The 21241-nt window shown below is 44.6% G+C and overlaps 1 protein-coding gene and 1 long non-coding RNA gene across 29 annotated transcripts in view; one reads left to right on the forward strand and one right to left on the reverse strand.

Annotated features, from left to right (window-relative positions):
* SIPA1L1 (signal induced proliferation associated 1 like 1) overlaps positions 1 to 18896 on the forward strand; it is a 363206-nt gene extending 344310 nt beyond the window's left edge. For 26 of the 28 annotated variants that reach the window (XM_053224633.1, XM_053224634.1, XM_053224635.1 and 23 more), the window contains 4 exons: positions 10246 to 10392; positions 11722 to 11836; positions 14114 to 14198; positions 14838 to 18896. In XM_053224633.1, the coding sequence (XP_053080608.1) occupies positions 10246 to 10392; positions 11722 to 11836; positions 14114 to 14198; positions 14838 to 14981 (491 nt within the window). In that variant the 3' untranslated portion in view covers positions 14982 to 18896. The remainder of the gene's footprint in view (positions 1 to 10245; positions 10393 to 11721; positions 11837 to 14113; positions 14199 to 14837) is intronic. The other 2 variants (XM_027066071.2, XM_027066073.2) reach the window with 1 other exon arrangement.
* LOC113601368 (uncharacterized) lies at positions 7977 to 15604 on the reverse strand. Its single transcript, XR_003422600.2, has 3 exons — positions 15450 to 15604; positions 13640 to 13900; positions 7977 to 8595 (listed from the first exon to the last, which is right to left on the reverse strand). It is a non-coding gene; the product is annotated as an uncharacterized LOC113601368 (long non-coding RNA).
* Positions 18897 to 21241: the final 2345 nt, after the last annotated feature.

Raw genomic sequence — 21241 nt, forward strand, 5'->3', positions numbered from 1 at the left:
GCCTCTGGCTTTGTTTTTTCCAAGATTGCTTTGGCTGTTCAGAGTCTTTTGTAATTACATACAATTTTGAGATTGCTCGTTCTCCTTCTGTGAAAAATGCCATTAAAATTTTGATAGGAATTGCACATTGACTCTGTAGATTGCTTTGGGTAGTATGGACATTTTAACAATATTATGAGCATGGAATACCTTCCGTTTATTTGTGTCTTCAGTTTCTTTCATCGATGTCTAATGGCTTAGAGTGTACAGGTCTTTTACCTCCTTGGTTAAAGTTATTCCTGGGTATTTTATTCCTTTTGATACAATTGTTTTCTTAATTGTTCTTTCTGATATATTGTTATTAGTGTATAGAAATGCAACAGATTTTTGAGAATTGATTTGGTATCTTGCAACTTTACTGAATTCCTTTATTAATTCTTAAGAGTTTCTTGGCAGAGTCTTTCGGGTTCTCTAATATAATATGCCATCTGCAAATAGTAAATTTTACTTCATGTTTGGATGTCTTTTATTTCCTGTTTAATGCTCTGGCTAGGACTTCTAATACTTTATAGAATCAGAATGATGAGTGTGTGCATCCTTGTCTCGTTCCTGACCTTAGAGGGAAAGCTTTCAGCTTTTCACCATTGAGTGTGATGTCAGCTATAGACTTGTCATATATGGCCTTTATTATGTTAAAGTACATCCCCTCTATACCCATATTTTGAGAGTTTTTATCGTAAGTGGATGTTGATTTTTGTCAGATGCCTTTTCTGCACCTATTGAGATGATTATGTGATTTTTATCCTTCATTTTGTCGATGTTATATATCACATTGATTGATTTGTGGATGTTGAACCATCCTTACATCCCTGAGATAAATCCCCCTTGATCATAGTATATGGTCCTTTTAATGTATCACTGAATTCGGTCTGCTAATTTTGCATCCATGTTCATCAGAGACATTGACCTGTGATTTTTTTTCCTTACGGTGTCCCTGTCTAATTGTGGTATCTGGGTAATGCTAGCCTCATAAAATGAGTTTGGAAGTGTTCCTTTTTCTTCTTCTTCTTTTTTTGGAAGAGCTTTAGAAGGATTAATTCTTCTTTGAATGTTTGGTAGAATTCACCAGTAAAGTCCTCTGTTCCTGGGCTTTTGGTTGAATCAGTAGACACAAACCTCCCAACCATCTCTTTACTAGTAATGGGTCTGTTCAGATTTTCTGTTTCTTCATGGTTCACTCTTCATGCCTTTTAGCATAGCAGGCAGCACTCAGTCTCATAATCTTCATGATTCAGTCTTGGTAGGTTGTGTGTTTATGGGGATTATGCATTTTGTCTTGGTTGTGCAATTTGCTGGTGTACAATTGTTTGTAGTAGTCTCTTTAAGATCCTCTGTATTTCTCTGGTATCAGTTGTAATGTCTCTTCTTTCATTTCTGATTTTGAGTCTTCTCTTTTTTCTTGGTGAGTCTAGTTAAAGGTTTGTTAATTTTATATTTTGTTTCTTTGGGTTTTTTTTAGTTTCTATTTCACACATTTCCACTCTGATCTGCTACTGCCTTCCTTCTACTAACTTTGGGCCTAGTCCCTTCAGTTGTAAAGTTAGGTTGTTGATTTGAGATGTTTCCTGAGGCAGGCATTTGTCACTATGAACTTGCTTCTTAGAACTGCTTTTGCTGTATCCCATAAGCTTTGGTATGTTGTATTTCCATCTTCACTCTTTTGAAAGTATTTCTTGATATCTCTTGTGATGTCTTCTTTGACCCATTGGTTGTTCAGTACCATGTTATTTAGTCTCCACGTATTTGTGAATTTTCCTTTTTCTCATAATTGATTTCTAGTGTCATACCATTATAGTGGGAAACGATATTTGATTTAATTTCAGTCATCTAAAATTTATTAAGACCAGTGACCTAACATATGATCCATTCTGGAGAATGTTCTGTGTGTGATTGAAAAGAATTACATTCTTTTGCTTTTGTATGGAATGTCCTATATAGAGCTGTTAAGTCCATCTGGCCTAGTGTGTCATTTAAGGCTGATATTTCCTAATTGACTTTGTCTAGATGATCTATCCATTGATGAAAGTGGGTTAACAAATATCCCCTCTTATTGAATTGCTGTTTCTCATTTTAGGTCTGTTTATATTTGTTTCATATATTTAGGTACTCCCATGTTAGGTGCATAAATATATACAAATGTTACATCCTCTTATTGGATTGGCCCCTTTATCCTTATGTGTCTTTGTTTTAAAGTCTTTTTTGTCCGATAGCAGGATAACTATACCAGTTTTCCTTTGGTTTCCATTTGCATGGAATATCTGTTGTCATTCCTTAACTTTCAGTCTGTGTGAGTCCTTATTTCTGAAGTAAGAAGTATATAGACATATACAGAAGTATATAGAGGGGTTGTGGGTTTTTTTTATAGTCACCCTGTGTCTTCTAATTGGAGAATATGGTCCATTTACATTTAAAGTAATTATTGATAGCTAATACACTTTTTACTGTTTTGTAGTTCCTCTGTGTTCCTTTCTTCTTCAGCTCTCTTCCTTTGTGGTTTAATGACTTTCTGTAGTGGTGTGCTACAATTCTTATCCCTTTATATTTTGCGTTACCTATTGTTAGGTTTTTACTTTGTGGTTACCATGAGGTTTTCATATAACAACTTATAACACTTTACTTTTGGTTCATAACAACTTACGTTTAAAAGTATTCTAAAGTTCTACATTTTTACAACCCCCCCCCCAACAATTTATGTTTTTGATGTCACAGTTTACACCTTTTTTATCTTGTTTATCCCTTAATTAGTTACAGTTGACCCTTAAGCAACAAGGGGGTATGAGGTATCAACCCCCTGTATGGTAAAAAATCTGTGTATAACTGTTCACTTTCCCAAAATATAACTATTAATAGCCTACTGTTGACTGGATGCCTTACCAATAACATAGTCATTTGCAAATATTTTGTATGTATTATATACTGTATTCTTACAATAAAACTAAAGAAAATATTGAAAACTATAAGAGAAGGTACGTTTACAGTACTGTACTGTAAATCCACCTTGTCTGCTTACATGATTAATCATTGGTCAGTACCTACACCAACTTTGTCTCATGATACAAAACACTGTAGATGTCACACGTATTATTAACACTAGACAGCAAAAGTGAAAAGGAATGCGTATTTATTTACAAGGATAATATTTATGCACTGATGATGAAGCAGCAGCAATATGATTGCTCTATGGTAGCCTAGTGGAATTGATACAATAGCCTAGCATATACACTAATGAATGAATTGCTATAAAAGTTTTATGGCATAAAGTATTAGTCATATGTATAGCACAGTTTTAGAAACATGGTTACGTTAAAAAAAAAAACCAAAAAACACTTAACCTCCAATAGACTGATACACAGTTTTCTCCCAATTACGAATGAGAGGAATACTTTATGGTAATGTAATTCTTTGAAAGCAAAATACAAAACAGGAAGAAAACTAAAACGTTACTACTTTTATATTAAATATCACTCACCTTATGCCTATATAAGGACAAGCTGTTCACTCCCATACGAGACTGGCACATTGCATGATGACTATTTCAACCATGACGATGATGACACACAGGTACCTCCTACAGTTCTTGCTGTACAGTTACTAGATTTTCACATGAAAACACTTACATACACAATAGGTAAGTTTATTAGTTGTATGGCCTGATGATTACTTACTATTCATGAAGCGGAAGTGGATCGTAAAGGTCTTCACCCCATCTTCACACTGAGTAGGCCGAGGAGAGGGAGAAAGACGAGGGGTTAGCCATGCCATCTCAGGGCCAGCAGAGGTGGCAACAGAAGTGGGAGAGGCAGACACGTTCCGTGTAACTCTATGGAAATACACTGCAATTTCTGACTTTTTTGCTTTTTCATTTCTCTGAGTATGTTTCTATACAATAATGACCCTCCACTAGCTTTCCTTTCAGTGTCCACATCATCGGTTCTTGTTGTAAAAGAAGTCAAAAGCAGTTCTACATAACCCGAACTCTTCTGTGACAATTTGTTTTCTGGCACCGCTTCTTCTCCGTCTCATTCCTCATCATCTGGCACTGGTTTGGAAATACTCCTCTCCATCAAGTCATCTTCTGTTAAGTCCTCTGGTGTGGTTTCTGTTAGCTCTTGGCTTTCCCCAAGATCTACATGTTGAAACCCTTCACCTCCTGCCTTTTTTTCCCATGTCCATAGGCTCCTTCATGATTTCCTTGGTCGGTTCTGTCATCAATCCTGTGAAGTCCTGCACAACATCTGGACCGTTTTCTTGAGCAGGACGATTTCATGAATTTCATGGTATTTTCTCTATCACGGTTCTCTTCCATAGTGTTGACAGTCCTTTTCAAAGAGTACTGTGTAATCAGTCTTAAAGGTTCTTATGACTCCATGATCTGGAGGCTGAATTAGAGATATCGTGTTTGGGGGCAAGTAAACCAACCCTTTGGTATTGAACTCGTGGGGTTCTGGGTGGCCAGGGCCATTGTCCAATATCAAAGAACTTTAAAAGGCAGTTCCTTAATGGCAAGGTACTTCCTGACTTCATGGACAAAGCATCAATGGAACCAGTCCAGAAAAACAGTCCTCATTGTCCAGGCCTTCTGGTACAACCAGAAGACTGGAAGCTGGTATTACTTCCCTTCAGGGCTCAGAGGTGAGTGAGTTTATAGATAAGGGCAGTCCTGATCCTAACCTGAACTGCACTTGCACAAAATAGTAGAGTTAGCCTATCCCTTCCTGCTGCACACTTGTCTTCATATGGAGTAAATAGTAAGTATCTCTTATGGCATTTTACGCCAGAATAGAGATTTTGTCTACATTAAATCCCATTCAGGCAGATATCCTTTCTCCTCAATGATTTTCTAAATGGCATCTGGGAACTTGTCTGCTGCATCTTGGTTGGTGGAACTGCTCCTCTGGTTATCTTGAGCATTTGTAAAACCAAGCCTCTTTCTAAAATTATCAAACGATCCTTTGCTGGCATTAAATTCTACAGCTTCAAATCTTTCACCTTCCTTTTGCTTTGCATTGTCACGTGATGACTTTGTTTTTTTCGTGAATCCTATTAGTGTCTGCAGGAATGCCTTTCTTATCAGCAGTCCTGCACCCACATAAGAGCTGCATTTTGAATAGGAGATAAAAAGATATTTCACAGAAAGTACGAGGCTTTCGTGCTTACTGGCACAGCTGCAGCATCGGCTTCATGAATCTCCTCTTCTTTTTCCACAATGGTCCTTAGGCAAGATTCATTTAGCTCAAAATGGCAGGCGGCTACAGGAGGAGACCTCAATCTATGATACATATCAAGCAGTTAAACTTTTTTTGTGTAATTTCATGTCTTTCTGCTTTTGGGGAAAACTTTGAGCATCGCTAGTAGCACTTCGAATGGGTCCCATGGTGTTATTCAGGGTCCGTGGTATTGCACTAAACACAATGAAAAGTATATGAGAACCGAGATCACTTTTTACTGTGATACCCAGTTTACTGGTGAGAAGAACTGCTCATGCAGAGGTGATTAGCCTCACTTGCATTTTGAGTGGATATACGTTCCACACCAGGCCTCCCTGCGATAGCAACAGGAAGTAGCTACAAAATCAGTGCAGTAGGATGCAGTATGTACTCTAGTTAATTTTGTGCAATTACGATTTAATACCACATCTTTGTTCATATTTCTCTTATCTGTGAGTGGTGCCATGTACTGTATGTGCAAGTTTTAATGAATTTTAACTTTTATAATAGACATATTTTATGCATTCATGACATCCTTACTTTTTTTGATATTTCTAAGCTACGTGGTCTGCAAGTTTTTCAAATGGTTGCAAATCTCCAAAAATTTTTCCAAAATTTTATAGAAAAAAGTCCACATAGAACCATGTGGTTCAAACCTGTGTTGTTGAAGGGCCAACAGTAAAATAGTTACTTCTATTACTTTTGTCTTTTAACCTTCATACTAGGCTTATAAGTAATTATTTTACTACCACCTTTCCTATATGTTTACCTTTTCCAGTAAGATTTATACTTGAATGTTTTCTTGTACTAATTAGCACTCTTTTTTTTTCAGCTTAAAGAAGTCCCTTAAATGTTTCTTGTAAGGCCAGTCTAGTTGTGTTGAACTTAGTTTTTGTTTGTCTGGAAAACTCTTTATCCCATCTTCAATTCTGAAGGACAGCTTAGTTGGGTAGAAGATTCTTGGTTGGCAGTTTTTTCTTTCAGCATTTTGAGTACATCATGCCACTCCCTTCTGGCCTGGAAAAGCTTCTGCTGAAGTCTTAATGGGGATTCACTTGTACATAACAAGTTGTTTTCCTCTTGCTGCTTTTAAGTACTCTCCTTGTCTAATTTTGGAAATTTTAATTGTAATGTGTCTTGGTGTGGGTCCCTTTACTACGTTCATCTGGAACTCTCTGATCTTCCTGGATCTGGATGGATGTTTCCTTCCCCAGGTTAGGGTAGTTTTCAGCCCCTTTCGCTCTCTTCTCCTCCTTGGATCCCTATAATGCAAATGTTGGTCTGTGTGATGTTGCCCTATAGGTCCCTTAAGCTATTTTCACTCTTTTTCATTCTTTTTCCTTTTTGCTGCTCTGATTGGGTGAGTTCCATTGCCTTGTCTTCGAATCCACTGATCCTTTCTTCTGCTTCAACTAATCTGCTGTTGAACCTCTTTAGTATAATTTTCAGTTCAATTATTGTATCCTGAAGCTCTGTGACTTCTATTTAATATTTTCTTGTATTTTCTTTTTGTCTTTCAACTTTGTTGAAGTTATCACTGTGTGCATCCATTCTTCTCCCAAGTTCAGTGAGCATCTTTATGACTGTTACCTTGAACTCTTTGTCAGGCAGGTTACTTAGGTCCATTTCATTAAGGACTTTTCCTATGATTTTATCTTGTTCTTTTGTTTGTTACATATTCCTCTGTTTCCTCCTTTGTCTGGACTCCTTGTGTTATGTATTAGATAAGACAGCTGCCTCTCCCAGTCTTAAAGGAGTGGCCTCATGTGGGAGATGAACCTTACTGTTCGACCCTGCCCTAGCTCTTTCTTGTCTCTCAAACCTCTGTGATTGTCCAAAGGGCCTATTTTATTTTTAATGGATCTCAGTAGTTGGGGGTGTGCCAAGACCAGTGTCCCCAAAGGGAAGGATCTCAGCAGCTAGACTTAGACTGATTGTAAACCAGACACTCTGGCAGCAAGTATGCAAATCTAAACAGTCCTGTGGGACCACAAGTGTAAGCCCCACTGGCCACCAGAGCCAGGCGATTTCATAGTGTCACCTTGGATGGCCAGTCGTAAAAATCAGCACACTAGATGAGTGTATAAGTTCATTTCTGAGAACAGCAGGCTGGAGGAAAGCAGAGGGCAAGCACAAAGATCGCATCCACTGGCCTCCGTGCCCTGTGAGCACCTCTGTGGGCCCCTAGCTGTGTGCCAAACCTGAAGCCTGCCCCTAGGCCAAAGCTCCAGAACAAGCAAATAAGCCTCTGTCACAGGAAGACTAGCAGTTGTTTTGGTCTGCTCTCTGTGCAGTGCCCTGCTGGTGGTAGCCTGTCAAGAACTGTCCCTCCAATTGTTTAAATCCCATAGGACCCAGGAACGCAGCCCTCCCCACCCCCCCACCCCACCCCCCCCCCCCCCCCCCCGCCTTGCAGCCACCAGAGCCAGGTGAGCAAGGGGCATCCCCTGGGTGGCAGCCATAAAAACTGAGACTCCAGATGCATCTAAAACCCTCCTCCTGGCATGCTTGGTAAGATTTCCAGACCTTACCCAAGACCTGCTGAAGTTCAATTTTAATACACAGGTATAGTTTTGGCATTATATTTTTACCAAACTTCCCAGCTGCTTACTATGATTGGGCAGATTTGGCTAACATTAAATTCTTTTTTAGAGACTTGTATCCACTGGCTCCCTCCAGCTACCATATGAACCCAGACTTTCCATTGTTCTATCTTTCCTTGACTGTGAGGGTATTGCCTGTGGTGTCCACCAGTCATTGTCAGTTCATTCATTTGGTGAGCAGGCAAGTACTAGCTTAGGGAAAGGCATAGTATTGATGCCAGGCACCTCCATGTTCTTGCCTTTGGTTCATAAATACCTTGTTTGCTCTGTGACCTAACTAGATCCCAATTTTACTAAAGGCCATATTCTGGCACTATGGGTTTAAATTTGTTCTTTTCCTTTCTCCTCTCTCTATCCACCTATATTCCAGGGTTCTGCACCCATGCTCCCCACTGTGACCCAGCCCAGCAGACGCCTATTATAGAACCTCTGGTCCTGCTTGTTTATTATGCCTGTCTGCCCTTATTTCACATTCTGCCTCCATTTGTACTCACCTTTCTCTTCCTTTCTTTGCTACTTCTTTGGAGCAGTGTTTTCTTTGACCCTCCTGCTTGCCTCGTTTGCTTTCTCCCTGCTCCCCTCTACAGTCCCCTTCTCGCCGATGGCAGACATCACTCAGGGATCATGCCAGCTTCTCTCAGATTCCAGCTGCTTCCTCTCCCCTATCTGGCTTCTCTTTTCTCCACGAGGTCACCCTCCAGTGAACCAGGTGACACACGAAATGACCACTTCTTACCATCTAGACTCTAGAAGAAAAAAAAAAAAAAACCTCCTGGTGGTGACCAAATAGGCCCTACCCTTTTCTCCCCTTGTGCCTCCGCATTGGTGTTCCTCTTCCCTGAATTGCGTTGCTCCTGTGAGAAACCCTTTGTGAAGGCGTGTCTGCGTATGTCGTGTCAAAGGAGACCCTGTCTTCTAGAGGCTTCCGTTCCAAGCGACCTGGAAATCACACCCACAGTCATTGTCCAGCCAAGGAAGCCACGCCTTCTCACTTTCCTGAAAGTCAGCCAGCAGCCCAGTGTGCCCCCCTGTCCTGAATGGAGCAAGCCTTGGTGGGCTGATCCCTCAGCCCTTGTTTCAGTGACTGTCGCTGAAATGTGTTTGGGCAACGCGGAAGCAGCAACCTCTTTTTCACGTATGGAAATTTGGGCACCAGAGAGAAAAGGGCAGAGGGGTTGTGAGTGACACACAAAATTGTTCCACCCACTTACCCTTGGTGGGAGCAGGTTTAAACAGAGCAAAGCGTTTAATATCTGGCAGTATTTGTTGATTTCCATTTACTCACAATTTTGCTAATTTTAAGCACATTAATAACTGGCAGCTGCAGTTCAGAGCAGTTCTTTATGTAATTTGAAAGGGAAAACAAGCACTAAATATACTCTGGTTTACCAGGCTATCATAATTGGTGAAACTTTTTAACTCCTTGTAAACAGGTATTTCTGGAGCCACTTAGTGATTTCAGCTGAGCTTTTAGCTCACGTTGGCATGGATTTTAGTGCTGCAGTCACACTCTGCCCTGTTGAGAGCATTTACACGTCATGAACCCAGCAGCCCTCCCCCTCTGTTCTCTGCCCTATGAACTTGAGCACTAGCAGCCTACTGGTGGCTCACTCTCTGCCCCAGGCCAGGCAGAGGTCTGTCCTTATGATGGCTTCCTATCTGTATTTTTAAAATGGTCCCCTCAGAGGCAGCTCAGGCTGTGGGACTGCTGTGATCCCAAACCAGTCCCAAGAGTAGCTCCTTGTGCCCTTTGGGAAGGGGAAGAAGGCCAGCACCAATCCTAACATCCCCTTCTTGTAGGAACTCCCATCTGGATAATCGAGCACCCTCACATCATCTGATTCGGTGCTCACACCGCCCTGCAGACACATCCCCAGGGTACAGGGCCAGCGGGGTCTGGGGAGAAGTCTGTCTCTCCTGCCCCAGGGGTGCAGGGGGTCCACAGGCAGGTGGGTCAGAGTCCGGGTCCCAGTCCAGTGAGAACGACCCTACTATCCCCTGGAACAGATACCAACAAGCTTCCTGGTCTGGCTTCAAATCCCAGTTGTCTGTCAAACCACTGGAGCCAAAGCAAGACACTGGAGCCACCCTGGGCCCCAATGTAGACAGACAGCTTCCCACAAAAGCAGACATGTTGCCTGGGTGCAAAACTAACTTTTCTGTGTCTCACGCTACTAGAAATGAGATAGAGGGAGGTTATTGAAAACTGAGTTAAGACTGGAAGAAGCCAGCTCCTGGTTCACATCAGCTTTAGGACAGCCCCTCGTGGCCTGCTGGATTAGAAACAGATTCCAGACAACAACTGAGTTAGAAATCTGCTGTGGTAACAGGAACTGGGTAAGACCTTGAGCGGCTCTCCTGTGGGCATGAGAAGTATCTTTCTTCTCTTCCTGTAGGAGAGTTCTCAGCCTCGGACAGCTCCCTCACTGACGTCCAGGAGACTCGAAGGCCACCCATGCCCGACCCTGGCCTGATGCCCCTGCCCGATGCTGCTGCGGATTTGGATTGGTCCAACCTGGTGGACGCTGCGAAGGCCTATGAGGGTGAGTCTGCTGCAGACCAAACAGGACAGCACAGGACCGGCAGGGCCACGCTGGGGTTTGGGCGGTGCGAGGCTCCGGTCCGTCCCTGTCCACTCAGTTTCCTCCAACACCCCGACCGCACATGGACTTGACCGGCACAGCCAGAAACAGTTGAACCCACAGTTACCGAGTACTTGGTAGGGGCACACGTTGCGTGATTTAAACAGGTGGAGCCTGCCATCTCCTCCACAGAGGAATTCACAGCATTGTGCCTCACCTGCCCATGCGTGGGGAGGGCAGGGTGTGGGGGGAATCCCAGCTGTCACTTGACTGAAGAGATCACACGTCCAGAGAGAGTCTTTCACCGCATCGTAAAGACATCATTGCAAAGTGCGTGGTTGGATCTGTTAGGATGCTTGGTCCACTTGGCCGGCCCCAGTCTCGACAAATGTCAGGGACACTCCCTTTGTGCTCCTTGTTCACCTCTCCGGACTCTGGTAGCACATTTCCCGTGACTAAAGAATGCTGTGTATGTGGACAAAAATTGTCAAATACCTGTTTTGAATAGACTGACTTCACTCTATGTTCGTCAATGTAAACTCCCTGGAAATACTCTTTAAAAAACGGTGATAGCAGATGAATGGTTTGGGGCTTGTCTTGCTCTTGCTTGAAGAATTGAATGTAGCTATTCAGTCAAGCTAGAGTTTTCAGGAGAAATGGATTAGGCCACAGAATTCAGAAGTCCGGCCACCATGGCGGAGTCCACAGGGCATCCGTCCCCATGTTAGCTGATGGTACTTCCCCAGTACTGTCTTGATTTTAACTTTCCATTTGTTGGTCCCTCTTTTATCTAAGATGGAAACAGTTTTGAGTTTTTAACGAGAGGTTTTTCAAACTTCGATTTCGTTTTCTTGGCTCGTTTTTGGTTTGGTATATTTTGGAATACGTATGGTTGGACTTTGGCTGAAGCCAACGGAGATAGCCAGCTACCTTGTGGACAACATTTCTAGAAGTGCATTTTATATCCTCACCCGGTGGAAAGCCTTGGTCTGGAAATTTGGCACAATGCCCGTTTCCAGGGAAACATTTCATAGAATGCCACTTTGATGAGTAATGAAAGGAGGACTACAAATCGATTCACAAGTATTTTTCAAAGAGAACTGACAACCCTACTGCCCTCTTACGGCTTCAACAGTAATTTTTTCCTACACGGGTCAGGAGCTAGGTTTCGGAGGCCTCCGCACACACTGTTCAGATCTGACCCTCGCTGTAGGCCAGTTGTTGACGTTTGAGAGATAGGACCTAGGATGTGGCTCTAACATCCTGAATGGCTTCTTCTCTCCCTTCCAGTCCAGAGAGCCTCCTTCTTTGCTGCTGCTGATGAAAACCACCGCCCCTTGAGTGCCGCGTCCAACAGTGACCAGCTGGAGGAGCAGGCGCTGGCCCAGATGAAGTCTTACAGCAGGTCGGTTACCCAGTGGTGAGGCCACCGCCCTGCACCGTGTGTCGCCTCCTCTAGTGACAGCAAGTGTGGGGAAGAGGAGACGGAGGCCACGTGGATTAGCTGCTCAAAGCTCAGCAGCACAGGGCCAGGCTCATCACGTTTTAGAACGCTTTGTAACTAAGTACCGTAAACATGATTAAACTGCTCTTGGTGACTTAGAATCATGAATAGTCATCATTATTTGACATTGTGATACACGTATGCCCTCGGGGCTTATCAGGTAAGGTAAGAAAAATCACTTGCCTTGTAGCCTTGAGCCTGGTTTTGGAATCTGTCCCTCTGCTCTCTGTTGGTCGTGCTCGGGAACATGGCGCTATCTTTGCAGGTCCCAGGGGGCAGCTTCAGAGCTACATTAGGTCTGGGTCACAAGGGTGGGTAAGAGAGATCAGATACAGAATGAAAGGCAAGCAATGACTGAGGCCTTGAGGGTTTTCTTAAGAGTTAGGAGCTGGGATTTTGACTTCGGTTTTAACTGTGTAGAGGCAGACTTCCATTTTCCCTCTGTTTCAAGCGGTGAGGATGTTGGATATATATGTGTCATATTATGGATATTAAAGCAGCCCATGGGCTGCCATGGTACACGCATTAGGCGCTTCTTGACACAGGATAATTTCATCAATTTGAAATCTCCCTTTAAAACCTTTTGAGGGCAGTTAAGAATCCAGGTATCTCTAAAACTTGGTCAGAAACAGACAATAGGAAAAGTGAGGTCGGCATAGGTTATCCAGACAGACAGCCTGTGGGACCTGTTCCTGAAGACTTCTCGGAGCAAGTGTGCAAGGAAATGCCCTTGAGAAGAGAGAAGAGGAGGAATGTGTTGTTGGTCAGAAGTATAATGCAGGCCGCGTTCACTCCTATCATGGAGGTGTCTCTGGTGGGAGGGCTGCAGTTAGCTTGGCCGTTGAGAACTTTAAGGAAAAAACCCACCGAGGGTGGGGCCTCCTCCAACAGGGAGAAGTCTGAATGAACAAGTCCATCTTCCTAAGGATTATTGAGCCAACTAGTTCTTAAATCTTTGTGGAATCATAAGATGAGGGTGATGGTTGGCACTTTTCTTTCTGTTCAGTGAACAAATAAATGAAGTTAAATGTGTTCTTAAAACTCAAGGCGTACACAGACACAAAATTCACTTTGCAAACCTTCGCAAGTCAAGATAGGCTGCTAAGGGTTTGAATTGGTCGTCCCCCATCTTAAAAGTTTGCAGATTCTTATCATTTCATTTGTTGCACTGTGAGTTTTGCCTTTTGGGCTTGTAGATCTAGAATTAGGTCTAGAATTAGCCAAAGACATCAACACAGTTCGAGACTGCCTTTTCTTGATTCCAAAACTTCGGTCTGTCTGTACCTTCCCTTTTGACCTCTGCGAAGTGGTAGCCATGTGTAATCCCAGCGGAAGGCTCTAGATTCTTGGTTGTGTGACTCTGAGGTGGCGTATCTGGCTGGAACTCACGGGAACTTTCCACAGCTTGAATTCAGGTAGACAGGAGTTGGACGAAGAACAGTTGACAAGGGTCTTCAGCCCTTGCCCGGCTGTCTCATCCTCTAACGGGTGTTTTTTTTTTTTTTTTTTTTTTTGGTGCCCCACTGGCCTGGCATTGCTATAGCACTTAGGTAAATTGGGAGAAAGAAAATTGCAGGCCTTGTTTGCTCATCACAATAGCCAAGGAGACATTAAGGTTGGACTGACAAGCTTTCGAAACCTCTGGTCTTATTTTTTACATATTTTAAGATATTTAGACAAGCTTTCAAGACAAGAGCACGATACCTTAGCTGCAGCCGGATGAGTAACCACAGACTGTTTTACGGGGAACCAGAGACCTAGCTATCCTGGTTGCCCCGAGGCAGAGCTGACATCAGCCCCTCTGCACACAGAGGAGTGGCTCTCTTCTCAAAGCCGCTGGAGAGAGCAGGGAGCATCGCACTGCTTGACGGCTGTGTCTGCCAGAAAGTGCCTCTCCCGCTGCCAGAGCCCGTTCTCACTTTCTGTCCCGTATGCTTGTATTCTCTTGTCATGAAGTGACAGCGTCTGTAACAAAGGAAGCTAGTGATTGGCTGCATTCACCCTTGTATTACCTTTTGTTAAGATTACCTTTTCCTTTTTAAAGTGAAAACACACATTGGGTCACCGTACTGAGTAATCTGACATAAAAAAAAATACAGCGGCCTCACTAAAAAAGGGCCAAACAAACCCAGCCACAGAGGTTTCTCCTGACACCCGTCTTTTGTCTCTTGCCCCCAGCAGTAAGGATTCCTCTCCCACTCTGGCGTCCAAAGTGGACCAGCTGGAAGGTATGCTGAAGATGCTCCGGGAAGACTTGAAGAAGGTAAACACATTCTCAAAGTGCCTGGTCCGTGCAAATTGTGCTTGAACAAACGCCCTTCTTAAGTAGTGTCCGTGGACTGACCACGTGGACCGTCTGTCCCTGTTTCCTCGGGACACGTGTCCCGCGGGCCACCTGGAGCCCTGTTCCCACTGACTCACACTGCGCAAGAAGGGCCTTCGTTGTCACACGTGCAGAGCAACTGGGAAAGCCCCCGAACCCCCGCCAGCCCCACCGAGCCCTCTCTCGGCCTCCCCACGCCTCGTCTCAGGGGTCAGTAGCCCAGACCCACACGTCTTCATTGTTAATCTGGGCTTTCACACCCCTTCTTCACACAAGAAGAATTGTTTTGTTGCTCGAGTGGCTTTCACTGTGTTAAGCCAACAGCCACCAAAACAATAGTCCAAAAGTTAAGATGGTCCTTCTTGAAGATGCTCAAGGACCCATGAATGTGTTGGCTTTCCGAAACCAACCGTGGGGAGTCTCCAGAAGACCTGTCCCCTGGTTTGAGCGAGTCTAGTACCAGGCCACGTTCACACGTTGTTAGCAGATGTTTAGGATAAAGAACAGAAGTGGGTGAAGGGTACAGACAGATCCCTGGCCACCCCTCCCAGCTCTTCTCTCCTCTCCCCCCCCTCCCAGGAAAAAGAAGACAAAGCCCACCTCCAGGCGGAGGTCCAGCACCTGCGGGAGGACAACCTGAGGCTGCAGGAGGAGTCCCAGAACGCCTCAGACAAGCTCAAGAAGTTCACCGAGTGGGTCTTCAACACCATAGACATGAGCTAGGGCAGGCTGAGGGGACAGGAGCGGGGGGCACGGGGGTGCTCTCCGGTGAGGTTTGGCAGTCCCTAGCCGTGACACTGAAAGCATTCTCTGCCTCCCCACCCCTCCTCCCCGGCCTCCTACCCCGGCCCCTCTTGGGGAGTGCACAACACGATTGCAGATCAACAATCATTATCTGCCTTTTGTAGAAAAGAAAAACGAAAAAGTAAATAAAAATTTTAAAAAGTAAAATAAAAGTTTAACTGCTAAAATGTGAATGTCTTTATTTTTTTGCACAATATCTTTATCTGTTATGTATTTAAAAAAAAGAAAAAAAAAGTGGGCCTAGGCTGTCCTGGCCCATCTGCCTCTATTTCCATTAGCTCTGATCTATTTCAGGTAACCCAAGCTTTCCCTCCTTATCCTGACAAATGTCATTGCTCCTAATAAAGTTTTTAAAAGTTGTTTGTTTAGGGAGGGGGATTTCCTTACCTCTGTTCCTAAAACGTCCGGGGAGGAAGGTGCTTTAAGAAAACGCCTGCCTCCCTTGAATGGCCTGTGCATGAGCTAGTGCCCTTGTCCCTATCCTAGCCGCTGTGGGCAGGTCAGGGTTACCGCCAGGTGCACCAGAGACCGGGCTCCTGCCTCGGGCCACGCCCCCTTCCTGTCCCGCATTGTGACGTAACTCCGCCCCTGCTTCCTTTCCCCAGGCAGATGGGCCCAGGTGTGTGCTTCTCGGAGCTGGACCCCTGTTTGTCTGGTGTGACTGAGTCCCACCAGGTTGGAGGCCGCCTCTCCACGGCTTCCTGGCTCCAAACGTTCATTGGGTTCAGAATTCCTCCAGACTAAAAACTCGTTTGCATTTTGGTCAAAGGTGTAGTTTTTGTTCGAGGTGTTTAAAGATGAAAATGTGGCAAAATTGGGCTCTTTGGCGCCCTCAAAATGACCATATTAATTAATCAATCCTCTCCAAAGCCAGATTTCACCAGTGTTTATAACTAGGGAAAGTGAATGTTAAAATGTTTCCTGCTTGCTTGTTAGGAGCAACGACTGTGATAACAGAATGGGCTTTGAAACCTGCATGTCCCAGTGTGCGATTTAAGCACGGCATTTGCTGAATCCCTTTGTGGCCGAAGGATTCCGCTGCAGAAATGACCTGCTGTGCTCTTTGTCCTGTCTAGTGCTCTAGCCACTCTGGGGCCTCTGGTCATCGTTCCAAGGCTCCCAGTCCTGCAGACAGACACGCTGGGCCCACCAGTGTTGAGGAACCCAGGGAGCCCCTGGTGGCCTTGTTCCCTGCCTTCATAAAATGTCACTCAGCTGACACCCGGGTCCCTTCAGTGGCAACTCTGATCTAGGGAAAGTTCCGCAACGTAGTGTCCTCTGTGTGGAAGCTCCCTGCCCCAAGTGATCTCGGCTCCTTCCTCCAACCCTGACAGGAATGGGATGGGTTTTCTCTCTTCTCCCCCCACCCCCTCCACCAGACTTTTATGCTACAGTTTCATTCATGATTGTGATTTTTTTCAAGGGATTTTTTTTTTTTTCCTGGTGACATTTCCATCACGGAAAATAGGAAGATTTCGGAGTGCTTTGTAAAGATCTCAATTGTCTGTCTCTTTCTCTCTTTGACTTGTATGAGGGAGATTGTTACATTGCCTGATAATCTCTTTGTAAATGACAAATACTGCTAACATCCAAGCATTCTGAAGTCTTGCTTATCCTGAGTTTTTATTTTGTCTTTCATTTGTTTGGGAACTTGGGGCAAGCTATTTATTAGAGTTTTGCAACAGAGTTCTTGTTTGAAGCCTTTAAAGACTACTTGTAAAATTCAAACAATAAAATTCATTTTAAATGCTCTTTTAAAACGCTTTGGTATTATTGCTTGAGGTTTTCGCATTTCAAAGACCACCCAGTAACCCGTTGACCCTCCTTGCAACCAGTGTTTTCATCAGGCTCCCTTAACACCAAAGGATGATTCTTCCAAGTTTCTGCCCCTCTTAGAATGTTAATAACCTTTTTTATTCTCTGTTCCTCGTTAGAGAATTCCTGATTTGGCTTCTCTGCTTATAATTTAATATTTGCAGAGCACTTTCTAATTAGTTCCTTCTTCATTATCCATGTGTGGATTTTCCATGACAACACTGTCATTCCCCGAGACCAGCACATGTTTGGACGGCCTCGACCACACCACCCAAATCTGTGTTAGGTGTTGTGTGCTCCGGGAATACAAATGCCTGTTAATATCAGGCTGTACAAAATATAATTAGGAAAGTTAATCTGCTGAAAAAATCATAATGCATTCCAAAGCCAAATGGAACCAAATTTCTAAAATCTACCACATCACTGTTCCTCTCCAGTGGTGCAGCTAATTGAGAACTGACAGAGTTCCTTCCTTTTATTTGGTTCAACAATTCTACAATTTCTAGAATTACAAGACAGGGTAAGACTGGATGCCCCCAGACACTCTGATTCGCAAGCTAAAAGGGTCTGTTTAGACCATGATTCTTACCTGATGGGAAGGGCTTGGACGTGGGTTGAGAGTCCCCGGGAGAAGGTGCCATTAGCCCGCGTTGAGGGAGGGTCTTCGTGCATGAGCTGACTGGCGGGGCCATTTGGTTGTGCTTCCCGTCTGCTGCCTGTGATCAACAGATGGGGTGGGGTTGGATTACTAACTCCTCAGACGGGGATACAACCGATAGTCCAAGGGCAAAGGAAATCGACCCAGTGCGCTTCGGCCATTTCTCTTTAGTTAAATGCAGAACGAGAACGAACCGTAGTCTCACCGTAGATTCCTGTCAGCAGCTTTGTGGTGCCACTTCCCCAGCGTGACCAAAGTTGACGTGAAAAGTGCAAGATGGCATACCTGGGCCAGAAACCCATGACCAGTGAAGACCTAGGCGCTATTCACCACGAACTCTGCTACTCTAAAAGAATGATCCCACGGGAATGTTGGATACCCCTCTGTGTGTGAATTACGCCACTAACGACCTATCCGTAAGGAGTTGTCACACGCTGACAAACATTTCACTTCGACTGGGACGCGAGTCCCATCCACTACACCGCAGCTGTGTCTGTAGTAAGTTAACCTCATCTCTGAGTCTGGGTTCCTCATCTGGCAAAATAGTAACCATGTGATGTAGTTTGAAGGATTAAATGGAACCACCTATTAAATAAAGCCATTGACTGGCAAATTTGAAGACACAACCTGTCTTCCATCTCCAGTATGTTAAGGCTGTGATGTTGTTTTTCTGGGAGAGTATCCTGAGGTGTTAATAGCAGGGTGGGATGGAAGAACCAGGATGAGCTTCCCCCCACTCAGTTTCCTATCAGGTGCTTTCAACCCTTTGCCGTGTCTCTTAGAACGGTGATTCTCGAATTTGAGCTTCCATCAGAATCACCTGGAGGTTTTTGTTAAAACACAGGTCACAGGGCAGCATCCCCAGGATCCGTGAGTTAGCAGGTCTGGGGTGGGTACTCAGTGGTGTATTTTCTCCAAGTTCCCAGGTGATGATTTAAAAGCAGGCCTTTCAAAGAATAGGGGTAACAGGTGGACATCCATATCCATTAATAATTAAAAGAAACAGATGCTACAGTATAAGGCTCTTACGCCATATACCTGAGTGTTCTTTTGATATGTTAGCCAACCACAGAGCACTTTGCAGGGGAAACAGGCTTAAACTATAGCTAAAGAGAGTTTAAAGACCATTTTTTAAATTAAAACTTAGTAAGTTAAGGGGCGCCTGGGTGGCTTGGTCGGTTATGTGTCTGACTTCAGCCCAAGTCATGATCTCACGGTCCGTGAGTTCGAGCCCCGCGTCGGGCTCTGTGCTGACGGCTCAGAGCCTGGAGCCTGTTTCAGATTCTGTGTCTCCCTCTCTCTCTGCCCCTCCGCTGTTCATGCTCTGTCTCTGTCTCAAAAATAAACGTTAAAAAAAAATTTTTTTTTTTTTTTTTAATAAAAGCAAGTTGCATGAATCGTTCTGCCATTTGACTTTTAAATCCCTGTGTTAACTGGATGGTACAGGAGTGCCCTTATGCCCATTAAGGGGATGGAACTAGTTACCAGGTCAGCAAGGAGTGAACTTGGTCACCTTGGGGCGACTGGCAATTTGGATGGCAGTGCTACCTAGGAGAACAAGGCAGGGGAGAGCCAGGGAAGGGTACTGGGTCAGGCCCACAGTGTGTGGCCACACGGGGAATACCAAACCTGGGAGATGTGGTTCCAGCTGGGAGTGCTGGCTTCCACTCGCTGACTTCCAAATTCAGCCCCGCCTGCTTACCCCGATCTCCGAGAACCTACCCAACCTCAAAGTTCTCGAGCGAGTTTTCGACTGCCCTCATACCTGCCCCACCTGTTAAGAAACCTTTACCTAAATCCTCACGCCGCAGACCAGCCCATTTTCTCCAGTTCTGCCCGGAAAGGGGGGAGAAGGGTTGCTTAGGCTCCATACCCTTTAGATAAGCTGTAGCTCGGAGACTCGAAGAGCCTGGCGGTCCTTCCAGAGATGATCATTGCAACCTTGCTTGTACTGGCTCCTGCGCTGACCCTTCTTCGTGCTCCTTCCCACAGATGTCCTGCCTCTCCCTGGGTTTCCCTCCGCACCCGGTCAGACTTGCCCTCCGGGCCCTCCAGCCTTGCAAATGCAGCATTTCCTCCTGTCTTGCCTTCATGCGCCCCGAGAGCTTTCACCTTCCCTTCCCTTCTACGCCTTCCCTTTTCACCTTCCCTTCCCCTTAACACCCCTTTGGCCAAGCCTGCCTTCAGTCCTGTGAGTGTGCAGAGCTCACGTTTCCTTCCATTGCTGAACTCTAAATGAGCACCTCTCGCTCTGCTCCCTTACCCCTCCTTTGCCAGGCACAGCCCCGCCTTTAAACAAATGCAGCTCGTTTCATCCTTCTCTTTGGACCTCTTGTGACCCATTGTCAACCTGAATGATCTCCCAACCAAAAGAACCTAAAGCTTTGGGTACCTTCCTCTGCACCTTTAGACAAATGCTTTCCTTAAGGCATCTTGTCATATGTTCCGGGGATGCATCTATGATTCCTTTTCCTTAACCAAAGCGCTGTGTTATTTTAAATGAGCCTGTCTCCCTACGCGGTTTTTTTGGGTTATACATTTGTTAGCACACCCCCAGATCTCTAATGAGGCCACCCAACCACACCTCTCCTATGCATTTCTGTAATTTAGCCTGTAAGAAAAGCATCACAAAAGGGTATCCACCGATAAAATCCAGGCTTCTTTGCAAAAGTGTAGATGGTTTGGGAGGGTGTGGGCTCTCCAGGTCAACACAGACACCTCCATCCCCTACAGCCTTCCACACTCCCAGCTCACTGTCCACATTTATGTAACTGGCCCAGTAGATAGGCATTTAAGTTGCAGTCTTCTGGATCCTATTGCCAAACCCAAGAGAGCCATATCCTTAACCAGCCCCCGCCCCCATCATACACACACACACTCCTATCACACCCCACCCTCACCTTCCTGCGAGCAAAGACTCTTAGAAAAGACACTTAAGAAAGGAGTTCTATTCAAGTTCCAATAGCAAACTAGGAGTGACTAACACAGGTGCCTGGAGGTGGCCTTTCAGTCACCTATCTTAGTGGGGAGGTAGGACAGAGTTGTAACTTGACCTAGTAATTATTCGAAAGAGCTTAAGGGTATTTGAAAAGAGTTACTTTTTGTAGGCTGCTTAAATGTTGTTCTGCAATCTGAAAACAATGAATATGCTCAGCAGACTTTGGTTTTAGTTGCTACAAAGATAAACTCGCCCAACATAGGTACCTTTCAAATCAATGTGGCTATAGCCTATTGCAACATGCTCTGTAAATGCAGTCTAGCTTAATACTAAAGGTTCCAGCTGGAGTAGAAGCGAGGACGTCATTTACAGGCACTGGGGATAGACAATTCTACCTCCAAAAAGAAAAGATCTGGTGCAGGGTAGGAGGGGTAGGGGGTACGGAGTTACTGACCACCATTTTTAAGTATTTGACATGTCATTGTATGAAGGAGAAACCACCAACCAGCCTTGATGTCTGTAGTTCTAGAGGCAAAAAATGGAACCAATGGATGCCTGTTGTAGGAAACAGATTTTGTCTCTGAGATAGCTGATCAATGGTGACTGGGTGGCTTCCTGGGCTGGAAGCCAAGAATTAGGAGTTAGAGTAGGAACCACTTTGTGAAGATGCCATCCCTTCATCTTTTCTAGTGGACTCTTGCCTTCTTTAAATAAACTTGGAGTCATGAGCCCCAGACTCGGGATGGAAGGAGACCATCCTCTCAAGAT

The sequence above is a fragment of the Acinonyx jubatus genome, chromosome B3 (genome assembly GCF_027475565.1).
Source record: "Acinonyx jubatus isolate Ajub_Pintada_27869175 chromosome B3, VMU_Ajub_asm_v1.0, whole genome shotgun sequence".
Classification (NCBI taxonomy): domain Eukaryota; kingdom Metazoa; phylum Chordata; class Mammalia; order Carnivora; family Felidae; genus Acinonyx; species Acinonyx jubatus.